This window comes from Pseudophryne corroboree, chromosome 1, assembly GCF_028390025.1.
Source record: "Pseudophryne corroboree isolate aPseCor3 chromosome 1, aPseCor3.hap2, whole genome shotgun sequence".
In the NCBI taxonomy this organism is placed as follows: Eukaryota; Metazoa; Chordata; class Amphibia; order Anura; family Myobatrachidae; genus Pseudophryne; species Pseudophryne corroboree.
This window is the reverse complement of record NC_086444.1, coordinates 308,095,622-308,110,633: the sequence shown is the minus strand read 5'-3', so window position 1 is coordinate 308,110,633 and position 15,012 is coordinate 308,095,622. Positions and strand designations below refer to the sequence as shown.

At 45.6% G+C, this 15,012-nt stretch overlaps 1 protein-coding gene across 2 annotated transcripts in view; it reads left to right on the top strand.

Annotated features, from left to right (window-relative positions):
* The window catches only part of LRRC43 (leucine rich repeat containing 43), a 191,426-nt gene that overhangs the window by 20,608 nt on the left and 155,806 nt on the right, over positions 1-15,012 (top strand). For both annotated transcript variants that reach the window (XM_063964469.1, XM_063964468.1), the window contains exons 3-5: positions 10,902-11,012; positions 11,098-11,237; positions 11,783-12,021. In XM_063964469.1, the coding sequence (XP_063820539.1) occupies positions 10,902-11,012; positions 11,098-11,237; positions 11,783-12,021 (490 nt within the window). The remainder of the gene's footprint in view (positions 1-10,901; positions 11,013-11,097; positions 11,238-11,782; positions 12,022-15,012) is intronic.

Genomic DNA, 15,012 nt, shown 5'->3' with positions numbered 1-15,012 from the left:
GTATTTGGAAAAAATATGTATTTTGGTGCGAGTCCAAGAAGTTTCCTACGGTGGAGTTTCAACTGGGACGGTTTCTCCTGTTTCTGCAAGGAGGTGTGGATATGGGCCTGAGGTTGGGATTCATAAAGGTCCAGATTTTGGCCCTATTCATTTTCTTCCAGAAACAGTTGGCTTCCCTCCCGGAGGTTCAGACCTTTTTGAAAGGGGTTCTACACATCCAATCTCCCTTTGTGCAACCTACGGCACCATGGGATCTTAACGTGGTGCTGCAGTTTCTCCAGTCGGATTAGTTCGAGCCTCTACAGGAGGTTGAGGTCAAGTTTCTCACATGGAAGGCTGTCACTTTGTTGGCCTTAGCTTCTGCTAGATATGTGTCGGAACTGGGGGCTTTGTCTTGTAAGAGCCCCTACTTGATCTTCCATGAAGATAGAGCTGAGCTCCGGACACGTCAGCAGTTCCTTCCAAAGGTTGTGTCGGCATTTCATATCAACCAACCTATTGTGGTGCCAGTTGCTACTGACTCCTCAATTTCATCAAAGTCCTTGGATGTTGTAAGGGCTCTGAAAATCTATGTGAAGAGGACTGCTCGTCACAGAAAATCGGACTGTCTGTTTGTCCTGTATGATCCCAAGAAACTTGGGTGTCCTGCTTCTAAGCAGACTATCTCGTGCTGGATCAGGTTCACTATCCAGCATGCGTATTCTACAGCAGGATTGCCGTGTCCTACGTCTGTTAAGGCCCACTCTACTCGTAAGGTGGGTTCTTCCTGGGCGGCTGCCTGGGGTGTCTCGGCTTTACAGCTTTGCCGAGCGGCTACTTGGTCAGGGTCGAACACGTTTGCAAAGTTCTACAGGTTTGATACTTTGGCCGCTGAGGACCTGAAGTTTGGTCAATCAGTTCTTCAGGAGCCTCCGCGCTCTCCCTCCCGTTCTGGGAGCTTTGGTACATCCCCATGGTACTAACGTGGACCCCAGCATCTTCTAGGACGTAAGAGAAAATAGGATTTTAATTACCTACCGGTAAATCCTTTCCTCGTAGTCTGTATAGGATGCTGGGCGCTCACCCAGTGCTTCGTGATCCTGCAGTGGTTACTTTGTTCAGTACTACTTAGTTCTTGGTTTAGTACTGTTTTGTTACTTGGTTAAGTAATATTGTTAAGCAGTTGCTGATGTTTCAAGCTAGTTAGCTTGGTTAGCCTTGTATGTGTGAGCTGGTGTGAATTTCGCCACTATCTGTGTAAAATCCTTCTCTCGAAGTTGTCAGTCTCCGCTGGCACAGTTTCTAGACTGAGTCTGGTAGGAGGGGCATAGAGGGAGGAGCCAGCCCACACTCTCAAACTCTTAAAGTGCCAGTGGCTCCTAGTGGACTCGTCTATACCCCATGGTACTAATGTCGACCCCAGCATCCTCTGCGGACTACGAGAAAAGGATTTACCGGTAGGTAATTAAAATCCTATTTTTTTGAGTGATCTTTCTAAACAGCGTCTTATACGTACCTTAGAAAGAGTCGGTCCAACAACTCCCCGCCGGGACGCAACAACGCATACCCACAAGTACAGTGCTGTTTCGGCGGGCGTCTGTGTCGGATAAAGCTAGCAGGTCCAGCAGACGTTACCAGGCTGTGGCCGGAGCACGGGGGGGAAGGTAAGGCATCGATTCCGCTTAGAGGGGGAACACGGACACAGCCGCACTGTTTGGGGGGAGATTACCAAACAGTCAGTGACGCGGCTGCCATCGAGAGTTCACCAGCGCTAGGCCTTAGGGATCATAGGTTCCAGGGGTAGCATGAGGCCGCGATCCCTAGGGTTGATGTCAGCAGTGGGCAGTCAGACGCTTCTCTGGTCGCCCCTCCCCCCAGTTCATGCCCAGTTTTCTCCGAGTCTCCCACCATGAACTGAATTCCCGCTTCCGACCAAGACGCTGTGTACTAAGGGACCCAGTTGCAGCATAGGCGGCTGTGTGACTGGTGCATCAGTGTTCACTTGGGCGTCTGTGTTCACTATAGGTTCATGGAGCGGCGGTGTACACTTATAGCGTACTTATAGCATTCGCAAACGTATTGATCGATCCTGGAAGCCGGGTAAGTCTCCCTGTATTCCACTCTCCTGAGTACGGGCTATACAGCACTAAGTTTCTATCTACCCTTGAGTACAAATAGTTGGATAAGTGCATAATGCATATGAGTTTGATATTAATACTGTGGTTTCTTTCGCTATGCGTCTGAATATGGTTAAACTTTTTTATAAAATAATGAAGTAATATGTTTTTCCTACATACTTGAACTGTATCTGTAGTTGATTGTGTGCTCATATTGCTTATTATACTAATGTATAACCTGTGATTGCTGACTGTGCTATAGATTCTGTCAGTTTTCTTTGTTTACTCCGATCCTCAATGTTGGTGCTAAGCAGGGTAGGGTCGGATTGTATGTCACTTTAACACATTTTAAAGTGATTACAGTCACAAATTGTGTATTACACTGTAAAGTGTCTGATTATTTATCATGTCTAAGGGCCTAATTCAGAGTTGATCGCAGCAGCAAATTTGTTAGCAGTTGGGCAAAACCATGTGCACTGCGGGGGAAGGGGTGCAGATATAATGTGCAGAGAGAGTTAGATTTGGGTGGGGTGTGTTCAAACTGAAATCTAAATTGCAGTGTAAAAATAAAGCAGCCAGTATTTACCCTACACAGAAACAATATAACCCACCCAAATCTAACTCTCTCTGCAAATATTATATCTGCCACACCTGCAGTGCACATGGTTTAGCCCAACTGCTGACAAATTTGCTGCTTTGATCAACTCTGAATTACCCCCTAAGAATGGCAAGGGTGAGGAAAATACACTCACAACAGCACCGACACTCATATCATGTTTGTCATGTAAAGTTGGGTTAACCTCTCAGGATCTAGTTCAGGATGGGTTGTGTGCAAACTGTTTTAGCTTTCACCAAGGTCTCTTGAAAAATTCAAGGCAGACGCAGGTGCAAGTTGATCCCCCATGGGCTATGTTTGCACAGACATTATCCAGTATAGCTGAGCGGATAATTCCAACTTCTGTACCAGCGTTAGGTTACACTATTAACCCTTATGTGCAGCATTCCACCTGCGGTTTATCATTTCCAGTAAAGGAAGCAGTAGCCTCTCAACAGAAACAAGCTGTAAAACCAGTGGTAAGTAAGTCATTTAGACACGAAACAACATCTTCACAGTCTACACATGTTTCAGATGAGGATTCATCAGAGGATGAAGACTCATTACAATCTGGTTCTGCATATGAGGATGAGGAAGAAGGTCTCAGCTCAGTGGACATATCTGAGTTCATTACTGCAGTGAAATCCATTTTATCTTTAGAAGAATCAGCAGAGCCAGTATTAAAATCCAAGGCACCTGTATTTAAATGTCCCAAAACAGTTAAGACTGAGTTTCTTGGATCACAACAGCTGACGGAAATCATGGAAGAGGCTTGGGTTACGCCCAGTAAGAAATTTAGAATTCCTAGGAAATGGGATTCCAATTATCATTTTCTGACTGGGGATTCTGACTGTGGACTGTTTAAAGAGGGAGGTAGCCCCTAAAGTAGATATGCATGTGATTCGCTTAGTGCGAAAATCTACATTACCTCTGCCTTCAACTTCTTTAAATGATGTCGCGGATAGGAGAGTTAGATGATTTGCTAAAAAACATTTTTTCCCTGTCTGGGGCAATCATTAGACCAGCCATGGCCTCAGTCTGGATGGCTAAAGCAGTGGCTGAATGGGCGGATGCATTGGAAGGAGAAATTTCAATGACATCTACAGAGCAAAAATCCCATGTGGCACATATCAAGCAGACTGCAATATTCTTGGAAGAAGCAGCCTTAGATATTGGTACTATTGCCTCTCAAGCATCAGCCTCAACAGTAGCCGCTTGTCAAGCAGTTTGGCTACGCACCTGTAAAGCTGATTCAGAATCCAAAAAAGTTTTGGAGTCGTTACCTTTTACTGGAGACAAACTTTTTGGTAAAGCATTAACCAGAATTTGAAGTTTCCTTCTTACAAATTTAAGACACAAATTCCAGCTTATCGGTCTCAAGGAAAAGTAAGAGGAAAGGGTAACAGCAAACAGTCCCAGTATATCAGGTCTGGTAAGACTAAAAAGCACTGGGCAACCAGAGGACCAGCTTCTAAAACAGAAGATAAGCCATCAGCCTGATGGTGTGGTCCACCACCTGGGGGACCCCAGGGTGGCAGGCTGACTTCTTCATTTTGCACAAATCTGGCAACAGTCTACCATGGATGCCTGGGTGCAAGAAGCGGTATCTCATGGTTATGCGTTTGCTTTCAGGAAAAACCCTCCTCAAAGTTTTTTTTGTACTAGCCCATCTTTGATAGAGACGAGGGCCAGGGCTTTGCAATAGGGCAGTTCAGAAATTGCTTCAGTCAGGAGTAATCATTCCGGTTCCTCCTGTACAACGAGGACAGGGTTTCTACTCCAACCTGTTTTTAGTACAGAAGCCGATAGGGGTCGTTCCAGCCCATACTCAATCTAAAAATGCTGATCAAGTACATTTGGGTACCTTGGTTTCATATGGAGACCCATATGTTCCTACATAGGTAAGCATCCTGTATATCCAGGGACACCATAAAATCCCCTGGTTCCATAGCCAAAATGATGGATTTTATGGTGTCCCTGGATATACAGGATGCTTACCTACATGTTCCTATAGCCCTGTCCCATCAGCGCTATCTCAGGTTTGCTATCCTCCAAAAGCATTTTCAGTTTCAGGCTCTGCCATTCGGGTTGGCCACAGCCCCCAGAGTATCCACCAAAATTATGTTGATTATGGCAGCTCATCTCCGCCAGCAGGGGATAAGAATATTTCCATACCTCGACAATCTTTTAATCCTGGCACAGTCTCAGGAATTGCTTCTGTGTCATCTGCAATAGACAATGGAGTGTCTTGAGAAGCACGGTTGGCTCATAAATTGGGCAAAATCGTCTGGTTCCGTCACAACGGATGACTCACTTGGGGGCTGTATTGGATTCAAGCCTTCAGAGAGTAATTTTACCTCTAACCAAAATAACCAAACTTCAGTTAAAGATCCAGGAGCTTCTACATAGGCGAAGAGTATCCATTCACGCAGCAATGCGCCTTGAGTCCTATTGGAGAAAGAGTGCTATATAAATAAAATTATTATCATTAATTATTATAATGCGTGTGATGGGATTAATGGTGTCAACATTCAACATGGTAGAGTATGCTCAGTTCCATTCAAGGCCTCTGCAACATCTGATCCGTACCAAGTGGAATGGTTTTCATCAAACAATAAAAACGCAGACTATGGTTCTTCCTCTGGAAGTAAGGAGGTCATTAGCCTGGTGACTACAGACAGCCCATTTAGACAAAGGGAGACCCTATTGGATATCAGATTGGGAAATTCTGACAATAGATGCCGGCCTTCAGGGCTGGGGAGAAGTGTCAGGAAGAAATTGCTTCCAGGGGCAGTGGACCAAGGAATAAAGTTGGAACTTCGAGCCATATACATGGCATTGAATCAGGCATAGGACATCCTTCAGGGGAAACCAGTCCAGCTCGGACAATGCTACCGCAGTAGTGTTCCTCAACCATCAGGGAGGAACTCGCAGCCGGAAAGCAATGAAAGAAGTAAGTCACACGTTAAATTGTGCAGAACATCCTCTTCCAGCCTTGTCCACAGTGTTCGTTCCAGGAGTCCTAAACTGGGATGCGGATTTTCTCAGTCGGCACACCATTCATGTAAACAAATGGGCTTTACACTCGAAAGTCTTCCAGACCCTGGTCGACAGATGGGGGTTGCCAGAGATAGATCTCATGGCGTCTCGTCAGAAACACAAGGTGCCTGCATATGGATCAAGAATAGAGGATCCCAAAGCGATCTTTGTGGATGCCCTATCAGTGAGATGGGACTTTCATCTGGCCTATATGGTTCCTCCCATCACCCTAGCCAGGGTGGTGAGAAAGGTAAAACAAGGAAAAAGTGCTGTGAAACATATAGCTCCGGTTTGGCCCAGAAGACATTGTTACACAGATCTGCAGAGGATGTCGATGGATGCTCCATTCCTACTACCTCAATGTCCAGATCTACTGATTCAGGGACCTTGTCATCACAGACATCTGGATCGACTGTCTTTGACGGCGTGGCTCTTGAGACCTCTCTCCTGAAGTCAAGAGGATTCTCACAACAAGTAATTCAAACAATGCTTAGAGCAAGGAAACCCTCCTCAGCTCGCATTTATCACAGAATATGGCAAGCCTATATTCAGTGGTGCAGTGAACGGAAACTTGACCCCAGGTCTTTCAGAATTTCCAGAATCCTAGTATTCCTTCAGGCAGGAATGAATAAAGGTTTAAGGGTGGCTTCCTTGAGAGTGCAGGTGTCAGCACTAACTGTATGGTTCCAAAAGAAAATAGCCAGCCTACAGGATGTGCTCACTTGTTTCCAGGGAATGCTGCGCATTCAACCTCCTTTTGTTACTCCTACAGTGCCTTCGGTTTAGTTCTAAAGTTTAAAGTTCTAAAGTTTAGTTCTAAAGGCCCTTCAAGTTGCCCCATTTAAACCACTGAAAAGAGTGGATTTTAAATGGTTGACAGCTAAGATTATCTTTCTACTGGCCATGGCTTCAGCTAGAAGAGTTTCAGATTTAGGTGCATTATGTCGTCCTCCATTTCTGTTTTTTTTTTTTTTTTTTATCCAGATAGAGCAGTTCTCAGAACTAAATCTGGGTATCTTCCTAAGGTGGTGTCTAAATTCCTCCTTAACGAAGAAAATGTAGGCCCGGCTTTCCAGGGGCCAGACCTCTCTGCGGGAGATGCATTGTTGGACGTAGTTCGTGCCTTAAGGATCTACGTAGATTGTAACAGTGCTATCACACAGATTCTCTCTTTGTTCTCCACGGATTTCACAAGAGAGGATGGCCTGCTGATAAGCAGACACTGGCGATTTCAGAAGCATATTCTTAGGCTGATCTCCCGCTTCCGGATAATGTCTCTGCTCACTCTACTCGTAAGGTAGGTCCATCATGGGCAGCACAACGTGGTGCTTCAGCAGAACAGATATGTAAGGCAGCCACATGGTCTTCCATTAACACATTCATTAGACATTATGCCGTAGATACCTTTGCCTCTTAGGATGCTGAATTCGGGAGAAGGATTCTCCTGTCTAATCAGGAGCGTCCCCACCACTAAATTGCTTTGGGACATCACAATGTATCCTGTGGAACCTGCAGGAGAAATATTTGTTATGGTAAGACCTTACCGTTGATAACGGTATTTCTCTTGAGTCCACAGGGATCCCACCCTGATGCACCTTATTTGAGGATCCTTTTACATACTAACCCCTTCCCTCTTGTATGGCAGGGTGTGCATGTGTGTTCTTCTCACCTGATTAGGGCTCTACATGATGCTCCTGCCTTTAGCTTTGGAAAACAACTGATTTGCCTGAGCCAGGAGGCGGGGATATATGGACGGGCCCGCTGCATGCTGGGAGGCCAGAAAGCTTTGACCGATTGGTGCAAGATCCGCTGTCGCTCATCCATATCCCCACTGTATCCTGTGGAACCTGTTGACTTAGGAGAAATACTGTTATCAACGATAAGTTCTTAACATAATGTATATTTTTTACCTTCAGCTCCAACAAACTTATATTTCAAATATAATATAGCAGGTTATTTTAACATATATAAACTTTTATTTTTTAGAAAGATATTCTGTATTCATTTGTATTTTTCCAAAATATTGTGCAGACATGAAAAAAGATCAGAAATAATGTATATGAACAATAAATGAGTCAGTCTGTATGATCAATATTGTGTAAGCATATTGTCATGGTGCTGGCTACTCCCAGGAGGGTGCCATTTGTCTGGTGTAGTTATCATTGACATATACCATGGCTGGCCAAGCCACTCAAGCCCCTTTCATATCTCCAATGCCAGATCCCACCTGGGAATTGGAAATGGGTTCTTCCCGAGTGGGACCCGGCATTGTATCCAAGATCTGGCTTCCCGATCCGGCAATATGCCGGGTTGGGTTGCCATAGCGGTGGGGGGCGGAGCCGGCGCTGGGAGATGAGCTCATCTCCGCGCCTCCCCTCCTTATGTAGTGAACGGGTTCCGGGTCGCATCGACCCGGCAACCTGTTCACACTGCCACTGACCCGGTTTTCAACCCAGGAATAACCCTTCTTATAACCAGGGTTGAACTACCGGGTCAGGAGACTCAGGAATTCTCCATGGGCCCTTTCACATCGCACAGTGACCTGTGTCGACCCCGGCAATATATAGTCTATACCGGGTTATTTGTGCCATGTGAAAGAGTTATCAGTCCTGAGAGTAAAGGTCAGGAAGGACAAAGCTAAATTTGTTGGGTTGGGTAACATAGACTGTTGAGGAATTGAGCTGAAGTTCATAAAAGGAAAGAAAACAAGACTTGAGGCACTGACAGTCTGCTAGAAATGAAGACTTTTAAAGGCTGCATACAGGTGAGGTCTCTTAAGCTGGCCACGTGCCTAACCAAATTTATCTAACCAACTTTTTCATCAGACCAGCCAACTTCTTTCCAACTGAATGATCCTGATGTTGATGACAAGGGTGAACACTGTTCACCTACCTCTATCGTTAAGCAAATGAAAGAGAGAAAAAATACTATTTTTGAGCAGCAGAAGACGGCAGACTGTGCCTGCCTACTTCTGTTTAAATCATTCACTGAATTGATTATCATTCTAAGTAGTTTGTAAAATAATCAAATGTCTGGATTTTTGGGATGACCATTTTTTACTGGTTTTCGGGAAACGAATGATTATCATTTCAACCAGCTAACTAGTCAGCTAGTTGGACTCTTTAGATGAGTGGCCACCTTAATCCTAACTAACTTGTCCTGCAGCAAAGTGCTGAATGCAACAATGTTATTAGTGCATTGCCACCTGTTATGTGTAGCTGATATTCTAGCAGATCTTCATATGTTGTAGGTGTCAGCAAAGATGATACATAGCCCCCCTCCACACGTCCAAACCAGTGGGAAAATGTAATATCTGCTTGTCAGTATTTGAGCTGCAAAACTCTATTCTCTCTATTCTAGTAGATAGAAAAACACAACTTTCTAACTTTCAGACATGTGAACCGGGAATTTGGTGTTTCTAGCAAACTGGCAAATTTCTGGGTCTCCGCTCCATGACCCATGTGTGAAAGGGGTATAAGTTGTGTCACCATGTTCTCTTTTGCTTTATTAGATCTTTTTATTCCTTAATATTCATGGTTGCAATCAGATGCATAAATACTGTATATACAATATCAAACATATTTTTTGCACGTGAATGCACATCAACTGGTCATGTGTGAACGCAAAGTACCCAACACTAAGGGGTAGATTTATTAAAATGCAGTTTTCGCTCTTTATATGCAGGGACCTGCTTCACTACATTATCGTGGTGAAGTGGGTCCTGTTTTCCGGTGCATTGACTAAGCCTGCTGTCTTTGTTATGGGAGTGCGTTATCTCACCATCTGGTAATACGCGTCCTCCCATAATGTCCGTCTCCCTCGGCTGCAGTTGTCCCTTCCGCGCCTGTGCCATACATTCACTCCCAGCGTACCTAGCGGGAGTAATGCTGGAGCATGCGCGGTTTATTTTGCTGGACGCTGAAGTCCTTGTATGTTACACTTTTATAACAATAAAGTTTATTGAAAGACACACACACAAAAAAAAAGAGCAGCTGCTTGGAAATCCGCAGCGCCGGTTCTGTGAGGCGAAGAGGAAAAGGGTAGGAGTGATTAACGTTTGGGCACAGCGAACATTCATAACTTAGGAAGCTGATCTAACAGATAGAGGCGCTGAAAAGGCAGCGACAGCATTCCGCTTCAGCCTTCAATAGCGCTTCCCCAGGTTCATACATCAGGGGATGCGCTGTCTGCGGCACATAACGTGTGCAGATAGCGCATAAGCCCAGAGAAAAGGATCATAAATCTACCCCTAAGTCCTGAGTCACAGAGCTGAGACCCGGGAATTTGTCTGCGTGTTAGGATCAACAAATTCCTGTGTCACATGTCTGAAAGCGGCCCTATAAAGGTTTGCACAGTTGCTCTTTACGTTTTATAATTTTAGAGCAGTGGTTCTCAAAGTCAGTCCTGAGGACCCCAAACAGTTCACATTTCCCAGGTCACCCAGCAAGTGCAATGGTTTAGTCATTACTCACTTACATATTTAAAAAGATCCGCAGGTGGAACTGATTATTTCACTGAACTGTCATGTGAACTGTGGGGGTGATTCAGACCTGATCATAGATGTGCTAAATTTAGCAAATCTACGATCAGGTCTGAATCACTCCTTCAGTTTTTCTGACATGCGGGGGGACGCCCAGCACAGGGCTAGTCCGCCCCGCATGGCAGGCCCCCACCGCCCTCACACGGGTGCGAAAGCATCGCACAGCGGCGATGCTTTTGCACCCGCCAAGTAGCTCCCTACCTGTGTAGCCTAGCTGTGCAGCCATCGCGTTCTGGATCGCAGCGGCTGCATGTGACGTCACACAGCCCCTGCATCGGTCCAAACATGCCTGCATTGTCCGGACCACGCCCCACCAACGGCATTCTATAGCCATTGGCACGCCCCCTTCCACCCCAGAACTGCCTCTGTTTGTCAATCAGGCAGAGGCGATCGCACCAGTGAGATGCTTTCGCATCTCACTGGGTACTTAGTGGGTGCGCACGCGCAGTGCGGCCGCCGTGCGTGCGCACTCCATAATGGGCTTCAGGCTGCGATCACTGCAGCGATCGAATCTGTATTAGGCTCTGTGTGCAGTCCTGAGGACCGAGTTTGAGAGTGATTAGCTTTTTGGTGTGAATGTTTGCCCAACAGGACAGAATTAATATGATATACTTTTCTCTCCATTGCATAGGTAACAGAAGTGGATGTAAAGCTGCTTAAATTTCAGAACCTAGAAGAACTAGTGTTAAGTGCAAATAAATTAAGAACAGTAAATTCTGTTAATCTTCCAAGAACATTGAAGGTGAATATGCTGAATCCCTGTGTTAAGATTTTTTGGCCATTGACTATGAAGTCATTTCTATCAAACATCCTGTTATGTGTTTCAGGTGTTGGAACTGTGTTACAATAACATATCAAGCTTAAAGGATCTTAGTAGTGACCCTCCTCCACTAATCCAGCATTTGGGACTTTCCTATAACAGAATTCAGTGCTCCTCAGAGGGAAGTTACCTGACTGCAGACCTCTGGTATGAATACTTCACAAACTACAATTAGTAAAATGAACATTGTCTTAATAGCTTAATTACGTCTGTATCGGGATCAAGTTGCTGAAAATTCTCCATGTGCTGATTACATGTACAAGGTATGCTTCCTTTAAAAGTTATTGTGCTTGGTACTTCTGTGGCAGAGACTGGTTATGTTATATTATATAATGGGCAAAGGTATGTAGTAATTATGAACACATTCAGAATGTTGTCATTTAAAATGTCACGGCTCACAATGTTATGGACATAATGTTGACAGTCATAATATCAACAGTACATGTTAAAGCTAGGGTTAGGCTGCGGTAAAAACACTGTGTCGACATGCAGACTTTCAAAATCGTTCATGTCGACATTTCGCAGTGATAAGTCATAAGGGAATTGATAGGCTGCTTGCTAAATATTAGTTCAACCCCCCAAAAATGGGCATTTCCACTAGTGTCTCAACGATGTCGCTATGTTCTAGTGAACTAAGACTTTGCTTATTGCTTATCAAATTTATAATGGGATGTCGCCTGTGTTTTTTCCAGGCCAAATCTGGTTTCCCTTGACCTAAGTTGGAATGATCTCACTGATCTCTTTGGCCTAGTTCCCACACTCGCCACCTTGCAACAGCTCCGTATCCTCGTGCTCCAGGGTAATCCTCTAACTTTCATTCCTGCATATCGAGGCTACACTGTAGACAGCCTACAAAAGCTATGCGTATTGGATGATGTCCCAATATTGCCGGACGAGAAGCATACGTTCAGTGGAGTATCCACACAGACAGGTGAGATGGTTGACAGTCTGGCCACAAGAAGACTACCCTACTGTAGCCTGGTCTGGCAAAGAAAGAAACAAAACAGACCACTGACTTAGATATTAAGGGGCTAATGTAGAGTTGGACGTGAATACACTTTCATCTTTTTCCCAGCAAGGGCAACGGAATGGGAGTGTAAGCATAGCCAAGACATGATGATGGTGAGCACCATAACCTGTGCTGTCTCTGTCCGTGAAACCCATGAGTTCGTGACATCAAACCTAGGGGGCAGTGCCACCAGCTCTGAGAAGTAGAGAATTAGCCAGAGCGTCCGGATGCTCCAGGCAGCTCCACAGGATGCCTACCCAGATCATCCCTTAGACGCTCTGAACGGCTCTTCAGCAGCGCTACTAGCTGCAGTGTGCCATTCCAGGCACTCTGAAAGCCACATGCAAGTGCAGCGAGGTAGTGACAGTGCAGCGCCCAGGACCCTGCCCCTAGATACTAAGGGGCGATGTACTACGCACTGAAAAGAGTGGAGAAGTTGCCCATGGCAACCAATCAGCTGCTCTGTATAATTTCATAGTATGCAAATGATAAATGTTACTTAAATGCTGATCGGTTGCCATGGGCAACTTCTCCACTGGCTCACTTCACCACTCTTTTCACTGCTTCATACATCTCCCCCTAACTCCATCCATCTCTACATGAGTACATAATGTCATTTGGTTCATTGGGTGCTATATGGGTCATTATGTGGTTAAAGATAACTAAGAATAATAGTGAAGATAAGCCTAGCCCTAAGCCTGCAAGAGCTGGTGTAGTTTGAGTATTTTGGCACCTTGTTATGTTGCGTGGTCTGTTTTCATTTATACCAATGATTATGAAAAATATACACTACATGGGCAAACGTATGTGGACAACCAAATATCTCACCCCTATGTGCTTGTTGGATATGTGATTGCAGAACCATGGTCATTTATATGGAGTTGGTCCCCTTTTTGCTACTATAACAGCCTCCACTCTTCCAGGAAAGATTTCCACTAGATTGGGAAACATGGCTGCAGGGATTCACATCCATTCACAAGAGCATTAGTGAGGCACTGATGTTGGAGGATAAGGCTTGGGTTGCAGTTTGCATCCTAATTCATCCCAAAGATATTCTATGGAGTTGAGGTCAGATGGATTATCTCTTGGTTGTTTTAATATTGGCCACATGGTGTACTTTGCATTGTTTATTCAAATTGAATATTTTCCTCTTCACAGCCCAAAGTTCATTCATTACACTAAATGCATACGGTTCAGATTGTAAATCATCTGCTGGGATGTGTAGTTCAACAACAGCTGGAGTGTCAAGGTTAGCCATCACTGGTCTAAGGACTGCTGAGTTTTTTAGCAGCCATAAGCTTTTTTATTTTATTTTTATAGTCTTACTTTTTTCTCTTACGTCCTAGAGGATGCTGGGGTCCACATTAGTACCATGGGGTATAGACGAATCCACCAGGAGCCACTGGCACTTTAAGAGTTTAATAGTGTGTTCTGGCTCCTCCCTCTATGCCCCTCCTACCAGGCTCAGTTTAGAAAATGTGCCCGGAAGAGCCGGTCACAGCTAGGGGAGCTCCATAGGAGTTTTTCTAGTTTTATTGTTTTTATTAGACTTAGGCACAGGGAGGCTGCTGGCAACAGCCTCCCTGCTTCGTGGGACTTAGGGGGGAAATAGTGTCTAACCCTGAGAGGTTAATGGCCACTATCTCCGCTGACAGGACACTGAGCTCCTGAGGGTGATGATCGTTAGCCGCCCCAGGCGACCGCTCACTCCCGCAGCATGCCGCCACCACCTAACAGAGCCAGAAGATTCCGGTGGCGAGTGAGTCACTGGTGCCACGGCAAGCGGGGAGCCGATGTGAAGATGGTGGCAACAGGGTGGGAGCGCAGTACTAACTGCGCTCCGGAGGCTCAGCGGTACACAGTGCGGCGCTATGAGGGGCGCCCTGAGCCAGTGCCTATACCCTACACTGCTGATGTAAAATGCGGGAGGCAGCGCCATGTTTCGGGGGGCGGAGCTTCTCAGAGCGGTCCTAGCAGCGTTCAGCGCCATTTTCCTCCCTGCAGATCCAGCTACAGAGACGCTGACATGGAGAGCTGTCCCTCCACATGACTCCAGCTATCCTGTGCGGTACCAGGGGGGTTGTAGAAGGGGGGGGGGGGGGGGGGGAGGCTGTATAATTACTGTGTACACAGCCAGCGCCCGGTATTTGTATTATTTATACCTACGGAAGCGCTGTGTGTGTGTGTGCTGGCTCCAAGCTCTGTGTTTCTCTGAAGGTACTTGGGGGAAACTGTGTGACATTTCCTGTGTGTGTAAGTGTATGTTTTCTCACATAGTCATGTCCAGGGACTCTTATGCTGCAGAGGACGCTTCATCCCCAGAGGAATCCATTCCATGTACCCAGGAATGTAATGTATTGTCTCAGATTCCTATTAAAGAGCCAGAATGGCTGACTTCTATTAAGGGAATGATCTCTCAGATCTCTACTAGAGTAGCTCATACTGAGACGGAAACTCAGGTTTTAAAGAATTCTATCGCTGTTTGGTCAGGCGTTAAGTAGTGTTCACTCTAGGATTTTTTTAGGGCAGGGTGCTGATCACGGGGAGGGCACATTTTTCAGTTAGAAGGGTAAAATTAGGTACATACTATAATGCTTGGCCCTCCCACTCCCACATGCCAAAGAATGGACAGTGCGCGCCAAAGGCGCGCAGCAAAAATTTAGGGGCGTTGTTTTTCACACAGTAGTGCAGCTAATACACACTGCACCAGGCAGAACCTCCTATACACATTGCACCAGGTAGAAAGCACTGAGACACATTGCACCAGGTAGAGAGCACTGAGACACATTGCACCAGGTAGAGAGCACTGAGACACATTGCACAAGGTAGAGAGCACTGAGACACATTGCACCAGGTAGAAAGCACTGAGACACATTGCACCAGGTAGAGAGCACTGAGACACATTGCACCAGG